Source organism: Scomber japonicus, chromosome 16, assembly GCF_027409825.1.
Source record: "Scomber japonicus isolate fScoJap1 chromosome 16, fScoJap1.pri, whole genome shotgun sequence".
NCBI classification, from domain to species: domain Eukaryota; kingdom Metazoa; phylum Chordata; class Actinopteri; order Scombriformes; family Scombridae; genus Scomber; species Scomber japonicus.
The window spans coordinates 28,591,420-28,616,874 of NC_070593.1; the positions used below are offsets into that span (position 1 = coordinate 28,591,420).

The following is a 25,455-nucleotide window of genomic DNA, read 5'->3' on the forward strand; positions in this document are numbered from 1 at the left end:
AGCAAATGACAAGAATATACCAAGTATTCAACTCCATTTTATCATTCTGGTGAGTTGTAGTAGGCTTAGTGCCAACATACTGTATACATCATTTTGAGTCATAGTGTAATGCTAACATTTCAAGATACAGCTTGGTACATGACATGGTGTTTGCAACTGTAGAATTGACTGACAAGGTGGAGGTTGTCTTAGAAAAGATTCAACAGTGCTTTGAAAAAGCTTCAGTGATGTTTGAGTGAATGACCAAGATATCCAAAGATGTCCCCAAGATATTTACTGTTAGAAAAGTCTGCAGATCCCTCAGAAAGGTCCAGGGTTTTTTAAGTCAGAGGGAAGAGATCTGTCCAGGGAACAAATCTTCAAGGAGATTCCAGATGTCTTTAAAGTTCTGTGATTCTTTGATGGGGTTCTAAAAGAGACCATGAAGAAAAAAACCTTTCAGGAGGGTCTATGGTTCTTGAACGTTTCAGATATTTTGAGGAGTCTACAGTTGTTTGAGTGGGTTCCCATGGTCTTAGAAGAATTCCGATGAGTGAACCTAAAGTGAACCTAAAGGTACCATGTCCTGTTGTTGATGCCTTTTGATAAGACATACAGTAGCCTGTTAGCATTCAGGTTGTGTTTTTTAATTGTTTACTCCATTGTTTTGTGAACAGTTCAGTGCTTAAAGCTAAAACTTGAACAAAGTTTACTTTGTGAACAATGTAAATCAACATGCTGTTTATAAAAAGCTTTACTTTTTTTTTTACACATGATGACAGCTAGTTACATTGCTATTTGGTTACATCAGGAAAAGCTGGAGTGGCTGTGGCTCAGGAGGTAGAGCAAGTTGTCCATTCATCGGAAGATCAGAGGTTCGATTCCCGGCTCCTCCAGTCCACATGTCCATGTGTCCTTGGGCAAGATACTTAACCCCAAATTGCTCCTGATGGCTGAACCAAAGGTGTATGAATGTTAGTATCCTCCTAGAGCAGGTTGGTAAACTGGTGCCCTGGCATCAGTGTATGTGAATGGGTGAATGTGACATGTAGTTTAAAAGCGCTTTGGCTTTGAATGGTCAAAAGTCTAGAAAAGCTCTATATAAGTACAGTTTATTTACATACAATATTTTGGATATTTAAAGCAAAAACATGCTAAAAATGTGTTTTATTTTTTGTGTGATTTATTTCCAAATCTTATTAATCAAAGTAATAATGGTCATTTTATCTGATTGTTAAGATAAGTGTTAGTTGCTGCCATACACAATTTCCAATGTCCATTTCTATGCATGGAATGAAGCTGCCATTTCCACCTGTCAGAACAACAGAAGCCTGTAATAGACTCTAATAGAATGAGGACTGTTCTCTCACTTAACCTCACAAAGGATTTCTCTGTGTTTACTCTGCAGTCAAATGAGAATGGGATGAATCTTGTTTGTGTAATTGGGTAAATCATGGCAGCACAGTTCCAGGAGCTAGCTTGCTATGAGATTCAGAATCTCTCCTTAAAGCTGAACAAAGTTTGAGTGTTCAGATTTATGTTCTGTTTGATGATATTATATAAAAAACATGTAAGGCCCAATCAGGAAACAGGGAATCCTCTTTTATCCCAGCATTAAAGAGGATTGGATACTGTTTCATATTCTGTTTAACTCAATTAGTCTATTGTGAGTTTTTATGAAAATCAGCTGGTTTGTTCTGCATGTGATCCTGTACTACTATAATGTACATTTGGCCTTGCTGGTCATGAAATAGAGAAGGAGTATTTAGAGAGACAACAAAGGCTAAGCACAGTGAAAAGTGATCTGATTATAATCTACTGGAATTGAAAACAATACTTTACTGTATGTTTTAGAATCTTGTTGTTATGAACCTTCACAATTCCCCTTTCTCTTTTGTTATGTTAGAAAATAACTAGTTTGTATGACTTGTAGGCTTAAGTGTTAATAGCTGATGAGTGTAAAGTCATAGATCATGGAGAGGGGGAAGATGTGATAATTGTTTACTTATGAGGATAGTGGCACATTTTCAGACTCTTCCAGTGTCTCCTGGACGACAGTTACACACATTAAAAGTGGCAGAAATACAAGGGAGAAGTTACTTCTTCACTTCCACACAGCTGGCCAATCACTGTCTGAAGAAGGTGTTTAAATCCAGGTACATTTCCAATATTCCTAAAGAATTCCTATGGTATACCTTAGAATGCTTAATTAAAGGAAGTTCAGGGGTACTAAAAGTCTCAGGAATATGTGAAGATTTTTCAGGGATAATTTCCAGGTTTCCAGGGAAAACATGTTTCAGAGGTGTTAAGATTCCAAGGATTCTTGAACATTTTCCCAAAGAAGAAGAATTTCCAGTTAACACGGGATTCTAGTACCCTGTAAAGAAATTGTAGAAGCTTTTTGGAGATTCCAGGAATCCATAAATCTTTCAGGAGAGAAAGGGACATCTTAAAGGAGTTTGGGGGATTTTTTGGGAAAGGTCCAGGTGTCACCGAAAAGGATTTCTTGAGGAGAAAGTCAAAGGGTCATTAATTTAGTTCCAGGGAAACCGATACATCCTTAAATTGGACTCAGAAATCTTTGAGGATGATCTCAGGTCCTTGTATAAGTTGCAGGGATCTTTGTCACAAAAACAGAGTAAAGTGAGGAGAGCAAAAAGCAAAGATGAATTCATGCTCTTATAAATGGATTTAGTGATTTAGTTGAGCTTTGTGCTGTGACTGGCAGTGCATGCTGGGATGTGGAGCGTGTGGATGGTGATTGATGGGCCTGCTGTATATGCTGATAGCGTGTCTCAGTGAAGACAGGCACACAAATGCCTGTGTGAATATTGGCAGATGATGCATCATAAATGACCAGACTTGGATGCAAGCTAAAAAAAGACGCCAATCTATAATTCAATAGATCTTACTTACTGTGTGGTTGAATGACTAATCATATAGGTACAGTGGTTAAATGATTTATCATTTATATTGCATGTTGCTCAGGGTAACAACAATCATCAATAAACATCTCTGGAAGATTCTGCTTAATTCAACACCTGAACAGATATACCTTTCTTTTCCAAGCAACATAGTGCTGTGAATTCCCATCTCAAGTAAACACATTCCTGCTCCTGTCTATAACAAGTAAAGACAACTGTACTGCACAATATTAAGTGCATATGTAAAGGAGTATACTCTGTCTCTATGTGCTCCTGCTGTATGTACAATACATTGAATTAATATTGTTCTAACACATATTATGAATGAATGAATGTAGCTGTAGCAAAACACCATAAAACATAATTTTCATCTAAGACCTGTCACCTCAGATATATGTTCAATTGTGTTTTTGTTGTGATAGAACATTGTTGTGATAGTTTCACTTACTTCATATCAGATACAACCATGACAGTGAGATGATTCTATAAATCACAAAACGCACACAAGTGATTGACAGTTTGGTTTCAGCTCTAAGAGTCAGAGAGCAGAGAAAGATGTTTTTATGAAAGTGCTGCAGATTGATGAGGACTAGAAGCATGTGTGGAAGACAGGCTGCTCTGGTATTTTTGCTTCATGTATTTGGCAGAGTGAGAGCTCCAGATTGCAGCACAGCTCGGTGGGCCAGGCTGGGAGGCTGAGGAGAGCAGTGTAGGAGGCTGAACACACACACAGGGAATGGAAACACACCAACGCTCATCGAGAAAACTCTTGACACAAACATACACATGAACGTAGATCAGAGGAAACTGTAATGATGTCTCAGGAGAAAGTGGACTCAAGTAGCAGTAGGTAGTAACAGGATACATCAAAGAAGACACAGAGGAAATGAAGCTTCCTGATTTATATTTGAAAAGTAAATATTAGCCACAGACTCTTCCGATGTCATGACAGTAAACACACCTGAGTACAGGGTCACAGTTTATCTGGTCCACAGTCACACAGAGGTTTAACCACATGCATTAACACTGGCAGTCTCATTCAGTCCTGCTGCTGTGGGATCAACTATACACAGTCTACTGATGAGGGTTAAACCAGAACTTTAAACTAAGTACTAACTAACCCTAAACTTGTGAAGAACTCCCCACTTTACTTCCCAACCACAGCCTGGAAGCTGAAGCAGGATATGGAATCATCAGATCATGTCAGGAATAACAGTATGGGACTCTATGTTACTGAACATATGATGTTACTCAGCATATTTATTGATAGTTCAGTACAAATAATTAGCTATCTGCACAGGTCTACTTAAGATACTCAATTCATTCAGTTACCATTAACAAACTAATCATCTAAAATGTGTCAGTCAAATAATAAAATGACTAAAAAGGTTTCAACGTGTGATCTCAACAATGTGAGCTCCTCAGGTTGGCATTTTCAAACACCTAGCTTTAGTGTTTAGCACTAGCTTTAACTGAGATATATAGACCCTGTTTATACCTGCCATTAACATGAGTCTCAGGTGTGCAGTGTTAAATACAAACGACCACCAAGACACATTGTGATCCGATCACTGAAACCACTTGCTGAGGTGGACTGGGACACATGTGATCACATATCTTGGAGTGTAAATGCTAATGTGTCCAGATGTGTCATCGGCAAGAACGTAACAGGAAATATGTCAGGATGTGGTGATTGATTTGGTTTGAAAGAAATAGAGATGAGCATAGATTATGTGGTTGCAGTAATCTGAACAGTTGGAATTGCATATACATTACACGTTTATTATTAGGGACCGAGGCGAAAGGCAAGAGGACGAGGACTCCAGAGACTCCTATTGTTCTTGTGTTGTTTTTTGAACAACACCACAAGAACAAATTATTATTCTACTGCCTCTGTGAGCCTTAATTCGACCCCCTAAACCTGCTTGAAAACTCACCAAATTTGGGACGCACATCAGGTCTGGCGAAAAATTCGATAAAATGGAAAAACAGACAATGTCAAGCTCTCTAACGCCACATAGAAACACTACAACAGCCACTGCGCCTGATAGGAATGTCATAGAGAGATCAAACCAAAACTCATTTTTTGTCTTATCAAGACCTACAAATCACGCTCTGACACCCCTGACCTAAATCCAACAGGAAGTGCACATTTTGCCTTTTAAATGTATCCATTCAAAATTCCAATGTCAAAATGTAGCCACAAGTCTCATCTATAGATGTGTGTAATTTGGTCTGGATATATTTTATACTTCTTGATCTGCGGACCCACATGTGCACCTTGTTCCTCCCATTCAAATCTCCATACTGTCTGTGCATGCTCTGTCCTCATACGCTCCAGTCGTTAACTACCATGGCAACGACTGTGTGTGTGTGTGTGTGTGCAGCTGGCTCATTTGTGCTGTGCAGTCATCCTGATTCATTTCTGGTCTTAGTGTGCCACCCAGTGGAGAAAACTTGTAATGACTCATGATACCTGATGAGGAAAAGGTGCCTCAGTTTTCTGTTTCTAGTTAAGTTTATTGACTGTATTATTATGTTTTTAGATATCTGTGCAGTCAACTACTTCACTGACATCGCTGTCAAAGTCTAGATCAAACACAAATTACAAGAGCATGACCTACAAACATATCTACAGGTTTCACTGGAAATAAGTTCCTCTCCTGTTTGACTGAAATTAACTGGCAGTTAATTTCAGTTGCTCAGTCAGAGGGAGAGAGTGAGAGAGTGTGAGTGTGTTTATGTGTGTGTGTCTATACAGTATGTGTGAGTTTGTGTGTGTGAGTGATCTACTTATTGCAGTGTCCAATAAAAGCCCAGGTCTGAAGACATCTAAATGCCCCTAACAGAAACCTTTCCGCTTCGCCACGGCCCGATGTGTGCAAGGGGGCGAGGTCCCGCCCAACGCTGCTTGCAGCTTTAATTAGTTATTGAGTTAGTTAGCTCTTAGCTCTTTAGCTCTGACAACAAATCTGGTACTTGTCTGATGTAATAACTTTAAGTGGGGCTGTTTAGCAATGAGATCTGGACACATGGTCAGCTCCAGACGCATAATAGAGACAGCTGTTAATGACAATGTGTCCCTGCTGTCCACTTGTGATCAACCCACCTGAGACACATGTTAATGTCACATGTAAACAGGATCATAGTGTTGGTTAATACAGGACTTGTGGACTCTTTACAGTTTCCCATTAAACTGATTTAGACTCTATCAAGCTTTTACGTTGCAATACAATATTTTGTAAAAGATACATACTTGCTATAGGAGACACAGTGAGATTAAGATGTTAAATATGACTTAATGACTTTACATTATGTGTATCTTGTACTTATGTAGCTGAGTTTAGCACAAAGACAAGAGGTGGGGTAGTAGTTTGACAAAGTCTACTCTAGCTTTTTCTGGAGCAGTAAAAAGAAAGACAAATAACAGCAGAAAGTATTTCAACTTTATTTTCATTTCATCAGAATAAAAAACATACACAGCCTCTTGAATAATATGAAGCATTTCTACTCTGTTTCAAAACTTTAATAAAATAGACTTGCATAATTTTTACAAAAACAAGCTCACTTCTTTCTCTGTGCATTTTCATCATCAATACCTCTGTCTGACAGCTGATATGTTTGCATAACAAGTAAACTCAATGTGACAATTTGACGGCATTCTTCTCCACACACACACTCTGTATCTGCAGGCCAGCTGTACTCAGGAGATTCAAGTCACTTCATATGTTGCATAAAGTATCAATGGACACATAATAACGTACAGTTAGAGCCAGGCGTTGCATAGGTTTCTAAATAAAGGGACACATGCATCATAGACAGAGTAGAGCAGTGCAGGAAGCAGCTGTACCGTTAGATACAGTCTACAATGCAGCATCAACACACATGACAGGACTATGACTACAGCTTACATTAAACGTATACATGTTATAGAACTATTAAACAGTACATTGGCCACAAGTGGTTAATAAAGCTATAGTGAATTCATACATGTGGTTATGGCACTGAGTATAGATGAATAACTGGATGGATTAAATAAAGCTTCAAGACCATGATAACTGTATGCATTCAATAATATATGCTACACTTCTCTTTAAAAGGTGCTACATGTTAGCATATTTACACATTAAACCTCATCAGTAAAATACGTGATTGACATATAACTAAGACACTATTGAAAGTCTGTCTCCTTTCCCATTAACCTGCTTGTTTTATGTCATATACAGCATCTTGTTACAGGAGAATTGGAAGATGGGCGAGGAAGCACAGGTGGACATCGGAAAAAGTGAGGACCGGCCAAAATGTCCTCACTTTCCAGCTATATAAAACTCAAACTGGTTGAGTGTGGGTGGTTCAGCACGACACTGTTTTTCCCCCAATAATAAGAGCGTAACCGTTTCCTTTTCTGTGCAGAATAAATTGAAAACACCTCCTTCCTCTTTAGGCCATAAAACAATCCTAAACGTTCCTCAGGTGGCAAATAAAACCAGTGTAGAAGCTGCTGGAGTTTTACTTTCAAATTCTAAGTGTCTTCACCTGTGCTCAGTCATTCCCAAAAAACTTTAACATGACATCCAAAACATTCTTGTCTACTCATGGATATGAAGCAAACACACAGTTTTATAAAAGGGAGATGTTAATAGGTTGACTTGATTTGGTTGCTGTTGCTATGACAACATGTCAAGTCAACAGAACACAGAAATCAAGCCAAATAGAGAGAGAAAGAGTGTGCGTGTGAGGGTGTGAGGAGGTATGTGAGTGTGTTTTGGGGGGTGTGTGTGTGTCGGTGGTGTAACAATGTGAGAGAATACAGGTTTAAAAAGCAGTTACAAGTTATTTTGAGGCTTGCAAAAAAAAAAAAAAAAAAAAGGTGTTTGGCCAGACTTAGCAATGGTTTTCAAGTTTTATAGCTTGGGCATTGGCATCAGGAGCACGCTGCGGTCCAAGAAGCCGTCAGGGGCCACGCTAGACGGCTTTCTAATTGTGGTGCTCGAGCCAAAATAGCACCTTCATATAAGAAAAGCAGCTGGAACTGCTCTCGTGAGATGGTTGTACAGTTTAAAACAGGTACACAGAAAGAACAAAGGACTGCTTTAACTGTACTGAAAAATGAGTAGATCTACAGTACACTAGATCATCAACACATAGTTACAGAATACTGTAGCTGTCATGACATCAGCGCTAACAGAACAAAAGTAAAGGTTTAAAAACTCAAACAAAACAAAACATCTGAATGTACATGTACACTTCAGTTAAACTAAAAAGGTCTTTTGGTGCTGCAAAGGACAGTCATATATAGAACACATATTGAAAACATCCTTACATCTATAATTCAGAGCAGTAAATGCAGTTTTCATAAAGAACTGTTTCAAATTATCTTTCTATCAAACACACACGTTTGTATAGCTATCATAGAGAGGACATTCATTGACATAATACATTTTCTAGCCCCTAACCATTACCTTAACCATTACAACTAAATGCCTAACCGGAAACTTAACCTACACCAGATGTGCACCCTCACACAGCTCACTAAAGCTGTGTCAGGAAGTCAGGACCATCCAAAATCCTCACTTTGTAGGTATAAAAAAATAGGTCCTCACAATGATAGCCATACAAGTACACATAAACACACCAGTTGATTTGACAGTGATCAGAAAGAGATGATGTGCTTCTGATTCTTCATGTGTAATGTAACACACCGACACTTCATGTAAATAAATAGTTACTGAAGCATTTATCTCCACACTGTGAGCAACATGATCAAATGACTGTAAGACTGTCACACCTAAAAATAAGCAGAACAGCTGCATCCATTGTTGGGATTGATGCTTTACAATAAATCAGTAGAGATTTTAATGGTAATTCTTGTTGGGAAGTATAGCTCATAGTTTGTATTGTCCCAACAGGTTCCTACAAAGTACTGAGCCTGTGATGTTTAGTATGCATAAAGTTTCTAGCTGTGTTTGGATTCTTTTTAAATTCTATCTATTAAATGTCTGTTTCTCTCTCTGGCTGTGTTCATGAATGTGGAACACACTGCCTCCCTACAGCCTGAACCCACCACAGAGAGCTGACGGTAAACTTAAAGTTCTGTTTTAGAAACAGAACAAATCATTCAAAATGACATTGACATAAAACACTTGTAACATCTGTTAAAATAAAAACGTTTAATGTATAATGTAAAACTATGTAAAATAATTCCATGTGATTTTGAATAGCTCTGTAACTGTGGTTTGGACTGTTTGATTCTACTGATAAAACAGAAGAGCAAAGGTGACAGGACTGATGCACCAACAAGACTAAAAATGTAATGGGTCTACTTTTATGACAACTGGGGCAGGTTATTGGCTTTGATTAGGCTTCTTTCGACTGGAGCCTACAGTCTACATTCATATCAGGGCCACAGTACTGTATACCACTGGGGCTTTAATGCTGTGTGACTGCCAGCTGTGTCCACACATTAATTCAAAGTACATTCATCAAGGTCAACACTGTGACAAGGAAAATACAAGTTTAGCATTAGCCACGTAGCTCTCAGTATGACCACAGTGACAGTGCTTCTTGATTTTGTAACATTAAGAACACGCATGTTAATTCTTTGACCTTAAAATCTTAAAAGAAAGATTCAAAACATAATTTGAAATTTAAGAAGTTGCACTTTGTGGTTGTTTGCAAACAATTTCATTTCGCTACATATGATGAGCACAAGATTAGCTCACTGGAGTGAATGTCCCTAGCCTGGTTTTTCTAACCCTGACCACTAGAACACTTGGAGGTTGTGAATAAGAATCAGTTTCTGGCTAAATACTATCTCAGAGGATACAACTGGAGCAGAACAGAAATGCAGCTTTAGCTTGTGCATCATGTCCAGTCCTGCTGCTGTAGTCTTTGGTTTGGATCTTCTATCCATGGACCTTCATTGACTTTGGCTTTGTTTAATCTTACTTGCTGTCTTGCAGGTATCATGTCTCATTCCATGTACTATGTGATATAAATCTAACAGCCAGCAGTGAGGGTGAATTCCACTCAACTAAATAAGGACTTTGAGCTTTGAGTATTCTCACTAAACCAATGGTGTTAACAAGCTTTCCATGTGTCTCCTCAAGTTTACATCTAGGGGTTTCTTGTTATAAATTACAATAAGTTAAGATAAGTAAAAGAAAAATTGAGTCAAAGTAATTTAAACATCTCAGAATGAGTCATCTCAGTCATTCGTAGTCCTACTGGAGCCTTATGGATCCTTCATGATAGGTAGTCTGACATATCATAGAGGTCATCATACTGAAGTTGCAAAAAAGCATTCAGAGGGGGCATAATAAAGCAGGAACAATGAAAGCCATTTTCGGTTGTTATAAGTAAAGTTAATATGGCAAAGAAACATTGATGAGTTTAATGTTGCACAGCCTTAAGATTGAACTTTTCATGTGCTATAGTCACACATGATGATCCAGGGGCAGGGGAATGTGACACCTTATGAAGTCCAGGTAACATTTCTTATAATGGACCATAAGCCATTCCTATTATATACATAGCACGTAGGGAGTGAGATCATATGTTACTGTATCTGGTGCCGTCCAAAGAGAGGTTTCCTATGTGGGTGGTGGTCCGTCGTAGCGGAGCATAATATTGAAAGATCGGGCGAAGTTGTTTGAGAGGGAGCAGCTGCTACCTTCATCCATGAGGGGCAGCAGGAAGGCCAGCAGCAGCAGAGCCAGCAGGAGCAGCCACAGAGGAAGAGCCAGCCGACACACCCGATGCAGCAACCCAGGCTTCTGAAACAACACACACACACACACACACATACATGAGATGTATTAATGAATCAATAAATGACAGTGACAAGTGACAAATGACATGAAAGTTCTTTGTCCTATTGCAAAAGAGCTGATAGGGCACCGACACTCAGCCTTGCAGCCATTTTTTCCCAGTGATCACTGGTGGTATTGCAGGGGTGGTACCCCCAACAACCCTGTGACCCAGGAAGTATTATCCCCATTGACCACCATTGTTAAAGAGACATCTGTAAAACTGTTGACAGGACACCTCAAACTGCACACAAAGTCAATTATGATGATTTCTATAGTGAATTGTTCATCTATGGGAGTTCTAAATTCATAAAACCTTCCTCGAACCATGAAAAGTGATTTAAAAATCTGTGATGTTCTCACAATGTAAAATCTGTGGGCTGAGTTGGAACTTGTGGATGGGCCATATAATGTGGAAGTAAACCTGGAAGCTAAAAACTTCTTTTGGCATATGTGCCGGCCGAGCAATTCTTATAGGACTGAATATGCACCATTATGGTTCCAGTATCTAACTCTTCACACAGGGCTAAATACAGTAGTCATTTCTGCACAGGTATATAGATGGAAACCTTAAACTGGTCAGTTGGAAAATAGTCTTACATGGATGTGTTGATGGCTTTAGTTGGACCATCATTTCCATGCAATGTCTCAATAACAACAGGACATCAAGTGTACTGGAACTATGTTCTACTGGTGTATGGAGCTTTGGCTTTTTCCCTTAAGAGTACGCTGTGACCATGGTGTGTAGAACTATGCTGGAGAGAAGGAGGTTAAACACAAGCAGGACAGAACTGCTGTGAGCAGAGCTAAATACAGTGGTCTCATTCCACTTCAGTAACCTCTTCACCTTCATGAAAAACCAGCACAAGGAGGACAAACATGTCCAGTGGCAGAGACATTTCTACAGGGAAATGATACTTTTAAATCAATGAAGACACCCTTCTACAGTTAGAGACTGAAAATAATACAGTTGTTGCACTGAATGACTTTAATGCTTAACAGTCACAGAGCTGCTAGTGTTAGGACACTGTGAGTTGTTTTGTGACAGATGAATATTAAATGGCTGCTTTTATGAAAAGCACTAAACACTTTGCCACAAAACGAATGAATACTGAAACATTAAAAAAAAATTGTACCACTGTGCCTTTATATCCAACACCTCCCCTTCAATAAATATAACCTCCTGACTACTCAGCACTAGTGAAATCTATTCAGTGTTTTAGTCAGTCGATCATAAAGGAATGTGATTCTGCAGACGTCAGCGGATCAGGAAGAAGCAGCTCCAACCACATCAAAAATACAAAACTATGTTTATTTGGAGAGACAACCTCATGAATGCATCACAATGAAACAATGTCTACTTAATAATAATGAGACAATGCCTCTTTAATCATTTATTATTACTTTTGTAATAAGCATATACATGTTTAATGAGTTTTTTACATGAAAGTTCACGACTAAAAACATAAAAAAACCCTACAGGTGTTATTGTCAGGCCATCTCAAACTCTCACAAATAGAACGATGATGCAGGTAACCTAGTAGAGAGGTTATTTTTTCATATTCCCTCAAGCTAAGCTCAAAATGTGTAAAATTAGTCAGTAAGAAATACAGCAGACAGCAAAGAAGACTCAAAATGTCATGAACAGACCAGAGCTTCAATTACACTTTAGTTAATTTAGTATTAAAGAAGTATTTGACAATTTAGGCATGATATTATCAGTCATTCCAATATGCAATTGAAACTATAAAGTGACTTGTCCACAGTTACTTTTCCACAATACAAACTGACTATTTGTTCATTACTTGTATTCATTTAATTCAAACGTAGGTGATTGAGGTTATGGTTTGGCACTAGTGTGACTTTTTAGGCATGTCAAACATTTTCATGTCACACCTTTTCTTTATTATCTCTGTGATGAGGTGCTCAGCAGTTGAGACGGTGCGTTCACTGTACAGGTCATTTTTCTCATAATTTCTCGCTAATTTACTATTATTGGGAACGCATGTTCATTTAGAACAGGTGGGATTCATCATGTTTACGCCACCTCTCTTTAAAAAATGAATTTTATCAAGCCTATGAAGGCACTGGTTGTAAAACAAAAACAAATTGAAATTCTGGCTACTGTAAAAAAAAAAGAAAGACAAGGTGAAACTGTAATAGTTTACAATACAAACAGTACACTTAGAAGCTTGTATGTTCACAGTGCATACTAAACCTGTTCAACTGAAACTTCTCCTCAACAGGGAACTTGGAACAAACAGAAGTTTCCCACATTATCCTCAACTAAACCCTGTGTGCTGAAGCTCATAACAAACAAACTATTATAATCTTTGTTGTTTTTATTGAACATTAAACGTTCACAGTGCTGCTGGAAAAAATAAATGAACCTAAAAACCATAAAAACTAAAGCTAATTGGAGTCAGGAGTTAAAGCAAACCTGGAGTTCAGTCAGTGAAACCAGACTGAAGGTGTGGGGTTAGAGCTACGCTGACTCCATACATTTTCACAGGAATCATCATCATCACTTTGTGCTTGTCTGTACATGTGACTTTAATGAAGATCAGTTTGAAGCATGCACAACGTTTTTAAAGGATGCTTGTCTGTTTGTACTTCTACTGTTTCTTTTCTTTATTTCGGATCCATATTTTGAAATATTTCCCAATATCAGTAATCACCAGGATGAATGAAAAACAATGACATCATGATTTGTGATTATTCATGTGGAAACAGGACAACTGTTAAAAAAATGACTTTGCTCCTTATCAACAAACAGAGTGAAAAACTCTGCTAACTCCCCCACACAGTGAACAACATCATGTACCAAACAGCAAACTGATGAAGCTGAGGCCTCTACACTCTTCCTCTTTTCTCTCAGACTTGTTATTCTGTGAATCATGCTCACCGCCTACATTCATCTTTCACCTTCTGAGCACTGCGTCAGGCTGCCTCACTGGAAATTATTTTATGTAAAACAAATCAATTGCCTGCAAAGATGAAATTCTCTGAGACCGGGCGTTGAACACAGGTACATCAACAAGACAGGACAATTCATTATACTGACACACTGTAGGACTAATATATGGTAACTACTGTAGTGCCTTTATATTCCTGATAGACCATGTCACAGTAGAATAGTTAGAATAATAGTTCTAATAGTAGATTAATAATACAAGGGATAACACTGATATTTGCATTAATATTTAATATGTGTAAAAAACTTGATGGATCTTGCAGACTTCAAACATCTAACTATGTCAGACAGGCTTTAACTAATGCAATCAATTACTGGCTACAGCTCCAGGTCTCCATGTGTGTCATTCTGTAAACACTAAACCCTTCAAACCCTTCCTATCTGCAGCCTCTTAAATAACAACCTGTCCTCACAGGAAGACAGTGAGGAAAACAGTGGCTGCAGCAAAAAAACTTCAACACTAATGTAATCTAAAGCTAAGAACATGTTCAAGTACTTCATATGTACGCTTGTCTGCTCTGCTGTACACAGAGACAGACAGATTGTGTGTGTGTAAAGGTTAATGATTGATGGAACAGGAAGTGAAACTAACTAATCATACCACCACATGACAAACACCTGCAGGGCAAAGGTAAGTAGGGGTGTGTTGTTTAGAGAGAGCTTTACTATGACTTCAACTGTTGAATGAGATAAAACTGTTATTTAAAGTGCTTTCTTCTTTTTTCTAACCTAGAAAGATGTATACCTCCCACACAGTACACCAGCTACTAGATCATAAACAGCCAGCAGGAACAAATAAATTACTCAATTCATTGGAAATAAATATAGTTCCAGTCCCTGTTGGTTGGATCACCATTAATGAAACTTGACACTTCTTAGAGCCCTATAACTTCTGGAAGTATTTTATGTAGTGTGCTGCTCAAAGTAAGGGTCAAAAATCTCATCAGATATGAATATATACACATGTAATATCTAGACCTTCAACAATGAAAACACATGTAGGTGCATTTATCAAAAAATCTTGTTCTGAAGGTGTTAAAAATGATTATGAAAAACAACCAGCTTTTATATAGTCAAGTCAAACCATGTCATTAACTTTTTTCTTCTTTTCTTCAGAGACTCAAAACCTCAAATGTAAGTTATTTATAAAGGAGTCATATATAATAAATCAAAGGCTACTATTTACAATGGTGATTGTGAACGCGGCTGGAGGCTTAATTCAAGTGGAGGTACTTTAAAGTGCAATACCACTGACAGCCACTATAGATGCTACAACTGACTCACATTCAAAACAGCCTCAACGTCTCTCTAGAAATCCTTAAAGTAAAAGTAAAGCTACTTTAACGATGTTAGCTACTTTAAGTTAAACTTAAAGTAAAACCTAAAGTAAAGTAAAACTTAAAGTAGCTAATGTCACCCCGAGTGTGTGGCCAGTAAGCTAGTGTTAGCTTTGGTCTGAGGTAGCGGGTGTGTTTCCAGAGCGTGAAAGGAAACACCCTGCACTCCTTAATTAGAAGCTTCTGGCTCCAAACTGAAAAGATGCTGAAATAAACTATGTCACATCTCACTACATCCATCTTCACAATCTATGAGTGGGACACAACCAGACCTAATGCACACTAATTGTTTGGATTACTATAGCAACACACAAGAGGGGTCTACAGCCAAGCTTGACACTGATACTTTTTCCTCATAAGAACCAGACCCGCTGAGTTATATGAGAGGAGACACATCAATAAGTTCAGTTCTTAAACAGTGGATGGACTATTTTAGCAATGCTAGCAGTGTGTCTCTAGGGACAAAAGTGCCTGTTAGTCAGCCAGTTTGGTCCAGACTGAAATCTCAACTACTGAATAGATTGTCATGAAACTTGGTTCAGACATTCATGTCTTGACTTTTCTATCATCAGGTCAAAATCTAAATGTATCAGTCCAACACACTGATTTTGAACAAATACTGCAAAAACAATGACTTTCCTATTAACCTCAATTGGACTTTGTGTGTAGTGCTAATTAGCTAATGTTAGCATGCTAAGATGCTAAACTAAGATTATGAACATGGTAAACATGACCTGTGTGTTAGTGTAGTGAGGGTAGCATTCTTTAGATTAGTGTTTGTTCATTTTAGCTGCTCCAACCCTTTTGTATTGTTCATTGTGCTAATACCCTCACCTATGGTCACAAGCTTTGGGAAGTGACTGAAAGAATAAGATTGCGGATACAAGCGGCCGGAGAGTGTCTGGGCTCAGCCTTAGAGATAGGGTCAGGACCTCAGACACACATGGAAAGGAGCCAGCTGAGGTGGTACAGGCACCTGGTGAGGATGCCTCCTGGACATCTCCCTTTGGAGGTGTTCTGGGCACATCCAACTGGGAGGAGACTCCAGGGCAGACACCAGAACATGCTGGAGGGATTACATATCTCTCTCTGGGAACGCCTTGGGATCCCCCAGGAGGAGCTGATGAGCGTGGCTGGGGAGAAGGAAGTCTGGGTTTCATTGCTCAGCCTAATGCCACCACAACCTGGCCCCAGATAAGCAGCAGACAATGGATGGATAGATGGAATTGTGATAATAAAGATTCTAATACTATGAACAGTGCATTAAGTAGTCATTGAAACAGGTTAGTATTGTCTAATGCGAGTAATCAAGAGTGAGAACGTGTACCAGTAAAGACAAGTTAAGATTAAGTGCAAACTGTAAACAGGGCCGATAAACTAGCCTGATTGTGACTGTATGGAGACCAACTGTGGCAAAAACAGACAACTATTGATTGTACAATAAAGAGCTGACATGCAGCACAAATAACAATCATTCCACAGTGAATAGATTTGAAAAGACTCTATAGAAAGACCTGAGAGTTTTTTCAGTGCCTCAATTCTACAGTTAAGGACAGAAGTAGCTGGCTGGTTTAGAAAAGAGAAATAATGACATGACTCAACAAACCATCTCCTCACCTACATATAAAAGCTGATGCAGAGGCCTCAGCCTGTAAAGACTGTGTGAACACACTCAGGAATGTTTGGAGGGTAGCTTCAGTGGGGGTGTCTAAGGGGTCAATAGGGTGGTCGAGGGGGGCGGCGCTCTTTAATCTGCTCACCACCCACTGCTTATTAAATGAATGGTTGGTTGAAGGAGGGTTTGAGGGGGTGTGGGAGGGTGTGTGTGTGTGTTGAAAGAAGGGGGGGGGGCGGTGACATGTTTGATTTGATGCCAGTCCTGGGTGGTCAGGTCAGGTTTTTAGCTCTACAGCCTGAGGATGTTTGGATTTTTAGCAGGTCATTTTTTCTCCTGATCCTCCACAATAAATTTCTAGTTCATGTGGAATAAATTCAAAAAACAAACTGTGTGTTTAGGATAAGCAGTGCACCGCTTAAACAAAGGAAAGAGCACCATCTGCAGATATATCTAACACTGCTCAAACATGTAGGTCAATAAAAAACTAAATACCTTAGCAACGAGGATCACTAAGAAATATTTCTACTCAATACTCTGCTAGAGTTACTGAAAATAAATGTGTACTTAACCTCTACATTCTTAAAACATTACTTACCCTTTTAATCTTTATTTCAATTCAACTTTATTTTATTTATCCATGTGTCTTTTATTCTGTTTTATCCTGTTTTACTACATGGACTATCCTTTTTACTCTAGTTTTTATTTCTTGATTGTTTTTTTCTCTCCATTATGCACCTTTTATGTCTGCTTTTATTTCATCAGTTATTTTATTATTTCATTTTCTTCTTATCTTTGTGATTCCACACTTCCTGTTTTTATTGAGTTATCATTTATTTCTTGTTTTGGTTTTAAATGTAAAGCACTTTGTATTACATTACTATGTGTTTAAAGTGCTACACAAATGAAGTCTGATTGACTGATGAAGGCAGTAAACACCACCTGTATTTTACAACTGTATATAAACTTACATGATCAAATCAGTAAGAAAAGGCAAAAAGGCTACTTCACTGTGCCTGTTGTAAATTGAGGCTGCACAACAAATGGAATAATAAGCATGAGCATATATTAACTTAAACTTTAAACTATTAAATAACTCTGGTACACAAATATGTTAACTGTAGGATTCATGTTGTTTACATGCAACTTTAAATGGTGAATGGACTGCATTTGTATTATGCCTTTCTAGTCTTCCACCTACTTAAAGCATTTCGACTATAAACCACATTCACCCATTGACACACACATTCATACACTGATGGCACAGCCTTCAGCAGCAATTTGGGGCTCAGTATCTTGCTCAATGACACATCAGCATGTGGACTGGAGGAGCCAGGAATCAAACTACCAATCTCTACCTCCTGAGCCACAGCAGCCTAATGGACTTTTTCCATGCAAGACTTTGGTATGAGAGTATTAAATACAATGAATGTGAAAGTTTTAGAACAAAATATTTAAATGCCTCGTCTCAATGATCAGGGAATCATCAAGGTAATATTAATCTCAACATTGAGAAATATGTACATTTGACAGCTATTTAGTTTTTTAAGTTTGGTGTTACCTTTTGCACCTTTGCTGTGACAGCTGCTGGCTCATCCTCTTTGGCTTGGACTCTCTGCAGAGACACAACATATATCAGTTGATACACTGTGTTTACTGTTACACAAACAATTCATTGGTATACTGGTCTACATTCACTGCAGACCTTATTCTGACTCAATGACAAGTACACTGTTATACTGGCAGATGTATCCAGCTGTGATGCTGCACAGCACTGTGGGTTGTTCTGAGAGCAATGTACCCAAAATAAGAAGTTACTGATCCTAAACTCTTTTGATCACAGTCACAACTCAATTTTTACACACAATGAGTAGAAGTGATCCTGAAAATAAGCATTAAACTGTCCCACCCATGGGACACTTCAGCCTAACAGGTGATTTTTTGTTTGTTTTAACTGTAGAAGTTATTCAGAGTCTACTGAACAACAAACTAACTGCACTGAGTTTTCCCTCTCACTGTGCAAGCAGGAGCCTAAATGATGTTACACTGCCCCCCTGTGTTCAAACATCAACAGTGCACTTAAGAGGGAAAACCATGACAACAGATCACAGTGAAGGCAGCAGTTAAAGTTAAAGCAGCACTATGGAGCATGTTTAATGAGTTTTATCTGTTTCAGTTTTTACATGCACACACCCTCCCAATGTTCATGAATGCATAATTAACCACTATGATATCTACACTAGTCTATGATCAATAAAGGCAAAAATATTCATTCAAATATACTGATTTGGGGGCACCATGGTAGCTGAATGGTTACATCGTAGGCCACATAACCAGGGAAGAGTAATTATGCCATGACTTTAAGGGGAGCTCACTTTTTTTTATTAGGGGGGTAAGTTTGGGATACATTTGTGAGTAATCTTCAATGTTTTCTTTTGGACATATCTGTATGCTGATTTCATGCACAGTAAGGTACAGACTGAGTGAATTAGTGATGAAAAAAACCCATCATGCATGAATCATACATCAATAATACCCAATTTTATGCATGATCCATAGACATGCATGGCAAAAGTACACGGAACACAAGACAGTACTGTGTGTCCCTACTGTACATCTGATCTGGATCTATTTGCAGTGTCGCCTACACTTTGAGATACCACAGTTTAAAGTAAATGAAACATATATGTCCTTTCGTTTATGTTCTGACATCATAAGTTCAGAGTAAAAAGATGATGTTTGGTTGTTAGGAGTCTGAATCTGACTGACATCACACTGATATCACTGACTTCACAAACAGGTTGACTAACCATCACTCAGACAACAAAGACACAGTCAGACAAATGCAGTGGCTCACATAAGCAGACGTCTGAATAAAGTTGATTACAGGATAGACAATGTGCAGATTTGTGACTCAATTTAAAGAAAGCAGAGTGAACTTTAGCAATAGCATAAATACAACTGGGCATCAGGATGCCAGGTTTCTATAAACAGAGTCTCAGATTATTCTCTAATCCCATTTAGGATGATTGCATGGATAAACCAAAAGCCTAAAACAGGACAGTTCTTTGAGTTCATAGTAACAGAAGGTCAGTCCACTCACCTTGGCACTGGCCCTGACTCTGATGTCTCCTACATCCTTCAGCTTGGATTTATAGAGCATCCAGCGGTAACGAAGTTCCTCCAGACCCACATCCTCTGCTGGTCCAGAAGCAACCTCACTACCCTGAACCTCCTGGAGCAGAAGCTGGAACTGCTCCTGACCCCAGTTCACTCCAGCCTTCAGACCCTGTGCCAAGACACCACAGAGAGAGAGAGATTAATAATATACTGTGGTGAAACAGGTAGCTCCAGCTGTGAGGAAAAAACCAACAGCATCAGGTACAGCAGAATTCAAACGTTTAACCACAAGATGGCAGTGACACAGAGCTTTTCACACCTACTCTTAAACCAGCTAAACATACATCTAGTGAATAAAACATACTGGCTGATCACCAGGATAACCACCAAACAACAAACACATGCTGCTGTACAGTATATGTGTTTGTTTTAAGCAGTAATCAGGGTTTTTAAACAACATGTATATAGATAACTTTATGTATTTCTTATATTAAAATTGCTCAGCAAACACTGTATTTAGATGCTTTACTGTACTTAAATTATTGATGTCACTTCAGTAATAGTCTGTATTACCACATGTGACTGTAACTAATAGTTTCATTATAGTTCCCACTGCTGATTATTTTTTTTACTGTAATGAAGAAGTTGATTGGTTGGTTCATGTAAAATAATAATGATAAAAAAAAGATACATAATAATAATAATAATAATAATAATAATAATAATAATAATAATAAATAAACTGAACAAACTACATTCAAATAAAATATAGTGCCTTAATATAAAATATCAAAAACTCAATGGAAGGCATTTTAAGACTTTTTGAGGATCCATGAGTAACACAATGACTGCTCTGGCTTGATCAAATCCTCCAGCAATCAAACCTTCACAATGAGCAGCATCCTGTAAACACACTGTGAGTACAAACAAACAAGTTTCACGAGAAGCCAAAAAACAGAATATTAATAACCTTGAATCGTTGTCAAAGATAGATACAGTATACACTATTCTCTGTTCTCCACTAGTTTATTCACTATAGGAACATGGAGCACACTGGGGCTTGTTCTATCTTCAACTTCTAAGAACGTTGTGAGGCTTTGATACAAAGTTCATGTGTTTCAGTTATAAATTGGGAGGTTTTGGATGAACACCATTAAAAAGGCAGCAGGACTGATTGTTGCATTTTCTATGCTGTTTAGGAAGGTGAGTGATGTAAGCGGTTGAGAGAAAGACAAATATAGATTTTCTTCTCTACACATCTCTTCTTTAGTTAGTTGTATGTGCACATCCTTTATCTTTTTGAACTCATAGGATCGGCTATGTGCTCTACCTCACTTGTGCCAGAGGTGGGGAATTATTTTGCTCTGACGTCGTGGTTTACAAAACACTCTCCACTATTGTTCATTTTAACCCTGTAACAACAAGTGAATCTTGTGCGATCCATGAGTTTTAGAGAGCTCTACATCATCAGTGTAAAAACCTGATGTATACCATCAGATACATGTAGTACACAGATACAACACCAGGGGAAATTTTATTTGAGGCCTGGATATTTTTGCCAGTTTAGAAAAAGTTATGAAAAGAAATATATATATATATAAAGTATAGTTCCTGATACTTCAATAGGAATGACAAATGTTTTGTAGCTTGTTTGATGGTAAATTCCTTTTGAAAATGTGTGTATCAGATTAGATACAGCAGCCATAGAAGCTCATTTATCTGTTAATCTGTCAACTGTCATTTTATTGCATTTCATATTGTGATATGAGCTTTATGCAGAACCTAGAAGGGCTTAAAATGGTATGCTCTGTATTATATTGTTTGTTTGAAAGAAAAAAGTGATGTGAGCAAAACTAAAATACTAAACATTTAGTAGGTGGTAATATGAGCTTTATGCAGGACCTATGAGGACTTAAAAACTTTCATCTACTTCCCTATAGCAGGCGATACAGGACAATTCAGTCACACACCTAAACTAATGAACTAATGGTCTGATCCCCTCATCCAACTCACTCACACATACTCACTGGAGGACTACAAATATAAACTGTTTTTGTGTTATAATAGAACCTGTGTGCCTTAAATTGTTTCGGTTGTTTACATATGGCCTAATGTTATAATAAGCATTGCTGCTGTTTGCACCTTTTATATTGCATATTGCCTTTATTGCCCTTATAGATTATCAATGTTTTATTTATCTTAAATTGTATTAACTGTCTTAAATGTTTTTATGCCTCAGGTAGTGCTATCTAAAATACGTTGTCTGACCCTCAATATAATGATAATAAAGCTACTACAGTTTTTATTTGTTTAAAAAAAAAACATGCTATGAAAAATGAATTGCAAAATCCAATGTGATACAAAACAAAACATATATGGTAAGTGTTTATTTAATTATTTTTTGTTATTATTTGTCAGACGGTCCAATAAACACAAGCGGTTCAAAGAATTTGAATTTTCTGGCAATGATTTGATGGTTCAGACTTTACAGGGTTAAAAGAATCAGTTGTCCTGCAGATGCACCAGTGAAATGATTTCTGTCCTTTATGTGACAGAACATCTGCTAGACCAATCTTAAATGCCATCCAATGAAAAATGAGGATTTTTTTTTATCTATAGTGCCCAAGTTCAGTTCAGGAAGTCAATCTTAAAGCTGATGGAGTAGAGTGGAAATAAAAGCAGAGACAGCGGACACACATTATGTTCTGTTCTATCAGGCTCCTGCAGTAGAAAACATCTGTCCTGCTTTTGGCTCAGTAATTGCAAATTCAAATTCAGTTGTTTTTCTACAGCACTTAAAAATACCAATAATTCCTTGCTTATTTCAGTTTAGTTCATTTCACACACACACAAAAACAGACTTATCAACAGGACACATTCTCTGAAAGAGTCACCGCATCTCTGAAATGTTACATGTGTTGCTTCTGGCGGGATTTAGCAGTGTGTGGATTATACTGTTCTCTACTCTCATCTATTCATACATTCCTTATCACTGCCGTACATGTGGAAGCACTTCTTGCAGACCAACATGTGGAACTGTAGCATGTTAACACACACAATAACATCCACACAACAACACTGCAAGCTAATGTTAATGGTTATTATACTGAAGACACAAGTCAGCAGTATCCACCTTCACATCAATGTATTATACTGATATTATCATCCATTAAGTTGTTAAATAGGATTCATGGTACTATTTCTGACCTCATCACTCACTTTAAGTGCTTCCACTGAACAACTCAGGAAATAGTCTTTTGTGTGCTCTTTACATGTGATATCACTCTTTATGGCGTCAGCTTTTACTTTTGTTGCAGTTACCTTATTGGTTAGTGGTGACTTATTAAATCTGCACTTTCAACTGCTTAAACACAGAATAATAATAATAGCCCCAGATGGTCATGCCAGGATACAATAATGCCATTAAAGGCCCATTTCAGCTCAACGTACGTATGAAAATGTATACGTCCTTTTCAAACGATGTTACCCTCACTGCTCACATACTTCCATGCGTCCTTTACGTTGGCATGGATGTTAACCAATACATCCACCAGGGGGCAGCACAGAGTCAAAAGTTTATAACAACAACAAACTCAAAAACAAACATGGAGACTGTGGAGGAGATATTGATAATGTTCCTCTTGCCTAAAAGACAAAAACGATATGTTTAAAGTTTCTAACCAACTCACACAACCTTTCCTCAAAAATGTTTTGCCATTGTTATTTCTTCTTCGTGTCTCTCTAGAGTTACGTATCGAGTAGTGACAGCAACACTGCCCCCCCATGGTTTCCAGTGGTACTGCTCCGTTTGGTCTGTATCCGTAAGCTTTATGGAAACGTGCAGAAATACGGACGAAATGAACGCAGAGCACGGACAGAAGGCTCCGTCTGTATCCGGATCTGTATTTAACGTTGGGCAAAATGGGCCTTTATGCTGCTGTAATGAGAATAACAACAGTCTGGCCATTTATACGATACTATGATGATGCTGACACAACGGACTTGATTTAGATTAACCAGAGGAAATAGAGTTTGTAAATGATCTTAAACTATAAGAGCCGGATACACTCCTAATGATCCTCCTCTATAAACTTGAGTCTACATTGAAGGTCAGTTGCTGTTTGTTGGTAGATTTGAATAATGAATGAGCACAACTTAAATGCTCAAAGTGCATTTGCATAATCAAAGATTATAGATGCAACACACATATTGCTGTTGCTGTTTGATGGTTACAGGGATTCACCTTCAACAGTTCAGTCACAGAGTAAGGCTGGGCGATATAGATAAAATCAAATATCACAATATATTTGACCAAATACCTCAATATCGATATCACCACGATATTGACTGTTGGTGCTTTCACAAAATATTTACACAATGAGATTTTTGATGAATAATTATCAGTAATGTGGATATCATGACAAAGTGAGTAAAAGGCAATAACAGTACAGCTAGAACAATCTGGTAAGTTCAAAAAATTACATAATTTTACTGTACTGCCACCTTTAAAACCAGGAAAAGACAACACTTCTGCCATATCACGATATTACAATCAGTTAAACCTAGGGAGGGCAGAATAAAGACAAAGTGTGTAAACGGCAAATAAAAGAACAGCTAGAACACCAGGAAAAAATACCTATGCTATATCACATTATTGCGATATGCAAATTCTAAGACGATATCTAGTCTCATATCACGATATCCATATAATATCAATATATTGCCCAGCCCTATCACAGAGACACTTACCTCAGAGAATGACCATTAATGGTAATTACTTCTACAGTTAGACTTGGTGGAAGAGTATCTGCTGTTTGAAGGAATTTTTTTTTTAAATGCAAGAAGTGACGATGATTCTGCTTAGAGAGCTAATCCTCCAAAACAAATTGACTTCTCCCTGCTTACTAAGTATTACTGAGTGCATTAAAACCTCCCAAAACAACTGAGCCACTAAAATCCACCACCCTGTATTTATGGAACAGCATGGTACAATTTCCCTTGAATGCTAGCAAAGTGTTGGCAGCCAATCAGAGCTCTACCTTAACTTATACTATGCTTTATTTGTGAATGGGCATTGGTGAGCCATGAGGAGTCTCTTAACCTTTGTGTCGTCCTCCCAGGTCAAATTGACCCCGTCTGTTTCGTCTGTTCCTTCTTTCCTCCCTTCCCTCCTTCCTTCTTTCTTTTCCTTCCTCCCTTCCTTCTGTCCTTCTCTCCTTCCTTTCCTTCCTTCCTTCTGTCCTTCTTTCCTTCCCTCCTTCCTTCCTTCTGTCCTTCTTTCCTCCCTTCCTTCTGTCCTTCTTTCCTCCTTCCTTCCTTCCTTCCCTCTCTCCTTCCTTCTTTCCTCCCTCCCTCCTTCCTCTCTCCCTCCTTTCCTTACTTCTTTCTCCCTCTCTCCCTCCTTTCCTTCCTTCTTCCTCCCTTCCTAACTTCCTCCCTTGACTCGAGGACAACAGGAGGGTTAAGTATCACAGAGGACCCTTAGAATTTGCCTATTCTACATGTGCCAGCTTTTTATTTATAGTTTTATGGAAATTTGATTCTATTTTTCTTAATTCAAGTTTAATATGTGCATGTATTTTTTTCATTATCATTATCATTATAAACATTATCGGCCAATTTCTCAATATCAGATTTTTTTTTGCTCCCTAATATCGGTATTGGCATCAGCCCCTAAAATCCAGTATCCGTTGGGCCC

The 25,455-nt window shown here is 38.1% G+C and overlaps 1 protein-coding gene across 1 annotated transcript in view; it reads right to left on the reverse strand.

Annotated features, from left to right (window-relative positions):
* Positions 1–10,302: 10,302 nt before the first annotated feature.
* The window catches only part of syne3 (spectrin repeat containing, nuclear envelope family member 3), a 56,139-nt gene continuing 40,986 nt past the window's right edge, over positions 10,303–25,455 (reverse strand). The window contains exons 16-18 of the mRNA XM_053335220.1: positions 19,741–19,926; positions 18,199–18,252; positions 10,303–10,678 (exon numbers count right to left, since the gene is read on the reverse strand). Of these exons, the coding sequence (XP_053191195.1) occupies positions 10,496–10,678; positions 18,199–18,252; positions 19,741–19,926 (423 nt within the window). The 3' untranslated portion in view covers positions 10,303–10,495. The remainder of the gene's footprint in view (positions 10,679–18,198; positions 18,253–19,740; positions 19,927–25,455) is intronic.